Source organism: Diplotaxodon limnothrissa, linkage group LG4, assembly GCF_057381915.1.
Source record: "Diplotaxodon limnothrissa isolate DT_005_m linkage group LG4, D_limnothrissa_male_GT1.1, whole genome shotgun sequence".
Lineage (NCBI taxonomy): Eukaryota > Metazoa > Chordata > Actinopteri > Cichliformes > Cichlidae > Diplotaxodon > Diplotaxodon limnothrissa.
Window position 1 is genome coordinate 13,402,090 of NC_140599.1, and position 4,847 is coordinate 13,406,936.

Genomic DNA, 4,847 nt, shown 5'->3' on the forward strand with positions numbered 1-4,847 from the left:
CATTATTAATTGTGTAGGTTTTCTCTGGGTGTGCGATGGGTGAGATTTTGAAACTTACGGAAGAACCATGAATAGTTTCAACTTCTTGACGGACCGTTCTAAGTGATAATCTCTCTGCTTCCCCAGTTAGGTTGAGATGCTGTGCAGCTGATGTCAGAAGAATGGTACGCTGGGAGCCATCGTCAAGTACTGCATATGTTTCAAGGGTTCTTTTGCCGTTTCGCAGGAGCACTTTCACAACCTTTAAAAGGACACTAGGACAGTCACTAGGTCTATCAAAGTACAGTGTCCTCACTACAGGATTAGTTTCAGTTTTAGATCTCTTATTTACATCACATAGGATCTGTAGATGTAGTCCCATACAGGTGGCACATGCTTTCCTCAGGTCACACTTTGCGGCCTGATGAGTCCTAGCACAACGCCAACACCGTTTGTTTGCTTTTATCCAGTTTATTTTCTCATCCTTTGTCTTCTGGCGGCGCGGCAGTAGCACGCAGCGGCCACTCCGGAGCCAAAACTGGTGCTGCATTGTTTATTGTTTACGTTTTTGTGTGTAGCGTGCTTATTTTGCACTATGTATGGATAACGTCGCAACTGGTGTCGGTGTTCGTGCATACAACAGCCAGACACTTTTCAACCTAAATAACCTAGTTGACGACATCCAGGAGGGGCTGCGGGAAACGCTGCGTGAACTCGGCTTGCTCCGCGAACCAGGCCTCGAAGCCTCGGCGTTGCCTGATGCCGGCGGACGGAGGTGGAGACATCGGAAGCGTTGCGCGAGGAAGCGGAAGCGCGGCAAGCGGGCGGGAGTCTGTGCTAGGCTAAAAACAAACCCTAGCCGGCCGGCTCTACCGTCCATCATCTTATCCAACGTCTGCTCCCTGGATAACAAACTGGATTACATCCGACTCCAGCAGGCCACACAGCGTGAGATTAGAGACTGCTGTGTCTTTGTTTTCACGGAAACATGGCTCAGCGAAAGAGTACCGGACGCCGCTATTCAGCTAAACGGGCTGGCCTCGTTTCGCGCCGACAGAAATGCAGCTCTGTGCGGTAAGACTCGCGGTGGCGGCTTGTGTGTTTACATCAACGAGAAATGGTGCAAGAACTCTGTGCTAGTCTCTAGTTATTGCTCATCGCTGGTGGAGTTTGTGACTGTTAGATGCAGACCTTTTTACTTACCACGGGAATTCACCACTGTTTTCATTATCGGAGTGTACATTCCACCTAGCGCTAATGCTAAGGAAGCGCTATGGGAATTGTATACAAAGATCAGTGAACTGCAAAATACACACCCGGATGGACTGTTTATTGTTGCTGGGGACTTCAACCATGCAAATCTCAAGTCAGTGCTTCCTAGATTCCATCAGTATGTGGACTTTGCAACGAGGGGAGAAAACACGCTGGATCTTGTTTACACAAACATCCCCGGCGCATATCGGGCAGAGCCCCGCCCCCACCTCGGCTACTCAGACCACATCTCTGTTATGCTAATTCCAGCATACAGACCACTCGTCAGGCGATCAAAACCGGTTCTGAAGCAGGTGAAAACCTGGCCAGCAGGAGCCATCTCTGCTCTTCAGGACTGTTTTGAGAGCACTGACTGGAACATGTTTAGAGAGGCTGCAACTTACGGCGACTTCACTGACTTGGAGGAGTACACATCATCAGTGTCCAGCTATATCAACAAGTGCACCGATGACGTCACTGTCTCCAAGATCATCATCTCACGACCCAACCAGAAACCGTGGATTACTGCGGAAGTGCGTGCACTTCTAAGGACCCGAGACTCTGCCTTCAAAGAGGGAGATAAGGTGGCGCTTAGAAGAGCGAGGGCTGAACTTTCTCGGGCCATCAGAGAGGCGAAGCGCGCACACGCCCAGAGAATCCACAACCACTTTAAGGACAGCGGCGACACACGACGCATGTGGCAGGGCTTACAAGCCATCGCTAACTACAGGACGACACCACCTGCCTGTGACAGTGACGGCTCCCTCCCAGATGTGCTTAACAACTTCTATGCTCGGTTCGACAGGCAGAACGACGTGGCGGCGAGGAAGACCACCCCTCCTCCGAACGACCAGGTCCTGTGTCTCACTACAGCTGAGGTGAGGAAAACTCTACGCAGAGTCAATCCATGTAAAGCTGCTGGACCAGACAACATCCCAGGCAGAGTGCTCAGAGAATGTGCTGATCAGCTGGCAAATGTTCTCACCGACATCTTCAACATCTCTCTGAGCAGTGCCGTTGTCCCCACGTGCTTCAAGGCCACCACCATCGTCCCCGTGCCCAAGAAGTCTTCTGTGTCCTGTCTCAATGACTACCGCCCTATCGCACTTACACCCACCATCATGAAGTGCTTCGAACGGCTCGTCATGAGACACATCAAGACCCTGCTGCCCCCCTCACTGGACCCAATGCAATTTGCATACCGCCATAACCGCTCAACGGACGACGCCATCTCCACTGCACTCCATCTTGCCCTGACACACTTGGACAAGAAGGACTCACACGTCCGAATGCTGTACATAGATTTCAGCTCAGCATTTAACACGATCATCCCCCAACAACTGATCGGAAAGCTGAGCCTGTTAGGCCTGAACACCTCCCTCTGCAACTGGATCCTGGACTTTCTGACCGGAAGGCCTCAGTCAGTACGGATCGGGAACTGCACCTCCAGCACCACCACACTGAGCACTGGGGCCCCACAAGGCTGTGTGCTCAGTCCTCTGCTGTTCACACTGCTGACTCATGACTGTGTAGCAACACACAGTTCAAGTCACATCATTAAATTCGCTGATGACACGACCGTGGTGGGTCTCATTAGCAAGAACGACGAGTCAGCGTACAGAGAGGAAGTGCAGAGACTAACGGACTGGTGTAAGGACAACAACCTGTCTCTGAATGTTGACAAGACAAAAGAGATGGTTGTTGACTTTAGGAGGACACGAGGCGACCACTCACCGCTGAGCATCAACGGCTCCTCTGTGGAGATCGTTGACAGCACCAAATTCCTGGGTGTACACCTGGAGAAGGACCTCGGCTGGTCCCTCAACACCAGCTCCCTGCACAAGAAAGCCCAACAGCGTCTCTTCTTTCTGAGAAGACTGAGAAAGGCCCGGCTTCCACCACCGATCCTGACCACCTTCTATAGAGGAACTATTGAGAGCATCCTGAGCGGCTGCATCACTGTCTGGTTTGGGAGCTGTGCCATATCAGACCGCAAGACCCTACAGCGGATAGTGGGAACAGCAGAGAAGATCATCGGGGTCTCTCTACCCTCTATTGAGGACATCTACACCACACGCTGCATTCGCAAAGCCACCAGCATTGTGGCTGATCGGACACACCCCTCTCACACACTCTTTACACTCCTGCCATCTGGAAAAAGGTACCGAAGCATTCGGGCACGCACATCCAGACTGTGCAACAGCTTTTTTCCACAAGCCATCCGTCTCCTCAGCAAAAAGGGACTGACTGATAAACACGCACACACACACATACACTAACATTATCACTCAGCTTAACTCAAATACCTCAAAACATTGAGTCTGGACTGACTAACCAACACAAAGCGCAAACACACTGACCTACACCACCAAACCATCGCACACACCAACCTGTAAATGCTCTTTTGCACAATATTATTACTAGATATATTATATATTATTATTTTTTTTGCACTAACTTGTCTTGTAGCACCTTGGTTCCTGGAGGAACGTTGTTTCGCCTCACTGTGTATTTTTAAACTGTATATGGTTGAAGTGACAATAAAGTTGAACTTGAACTTGAACTTGAACTTCTGAATGAACTCGGGACACTTACTAATGTGGTGTTCAGGTGAGCGGCAATATGCACATGTTGCCTTAGTTATGATGGGTTGTGCTGCCTGTACAGGATCATCAGATGTATTTGCCCCATGTAATATTGTTGTAAGTGGAGAGGTGTACTTACGGGAAGGTCGTGGCTGGTTGAAGGATGAAACAGGACTGGCCTTCCTTGGTTGACACTTGCATTCCATTTGCAACCAGGATGAGAACAAAGGCAAAGTATACGTCATTTCTCCCTGTTCCCTGTAAACATGCCGTTTGAAGCGACTGAAATGCTCTGCAGGCAACTTCGCTAACAAGCGATCGACATGGGAGCCACAATCTAGTTCTGCACGTCCTTGTTCTCCCATAGTGCTAAGCAACCCAACTAAAGCCTGTACTCGAAGAGCAAAATTATCAAGGCTCTGACCATCACCTGCTCTGATAGGAGGCAGTTCCAGTATATTCTTTAGCTCTTTCAATGCCAGCTGTCTTGGTTGCCCATAACGCTCATCAAGGGCTTTGATGGCTTGTGTGTATGGGTCAGGAGCGTAGGAAAAGGCAAGAGCTAATCGTTTAGCTTGGTCTACTTTGAGGTGATCAAGAAGGACGTGATATTTGAAGTGCTCTGTCTCATGAGGATCAAGAAGGTTTGTAAGGGCCATCCGTAACATCTAGTGATGGGATTTCCGGCTCTTTTTAGAGATCCGGCTCTTTCGGTTCGGCTCACTAAAAAGAGCCGGCTCTTTCGGCTCCGAACCGGCTCTTCAGCTTGTTTTGTTGCTTTAATTAATTTATTATTAACAATAATATAAAATTATACACAAAAGGAATTACTAACGTAAAAAAAAGTGGTTTTATTTATATATGTTTTTATATAAATATATGCGGTGGCCCCTAGAGACAAAACACGTACAAACTCCAAAACACATTTCTAGCATGAACTGAACTTCCAAAGCAGAGCTACTAGATCACTTAAATTACACAATTGAAAGCATGTGTGTATTGTTTGTGTATTTATACACAGGCACTCATATA

General features: G+C 48.7%; 1 protein-coding gene across 1 annotated transcript; it reads left to right on the forward strand.

The window, feature by feature from the left end:
* Positions 1-578: 578 nt before the first annotated feature.
* Positions 579-4,201, forward strand: LOC146633431 (retrovirus-related Pol polyprotein from type-1 retrotransposable element R1). Its single transcript, XM_085351854.1, has 2 exons — positions 579-2,590; positions 4,183-4,201. The coding sequence occupies exons 1-2, from the start codon at positions 579-581 to the stop codon at positions 4,199-4,201; spliced, it is 2,031 nt and encodes a 676-aa protein (XP_085207980.1).
* The last annotated feature ends 646 nt before the right edge of the window (positions 4,202-4,847 follow it).

Excerpts from the sequence above, each read along its gene's own strand:
- LOC146633431 (XM_085351854.1), top strand. The coding sequence starts at position 579 with ATGGATAACGTCGCAACTGGTGTCGGTGTTCGTGCATACAACAGCCAG.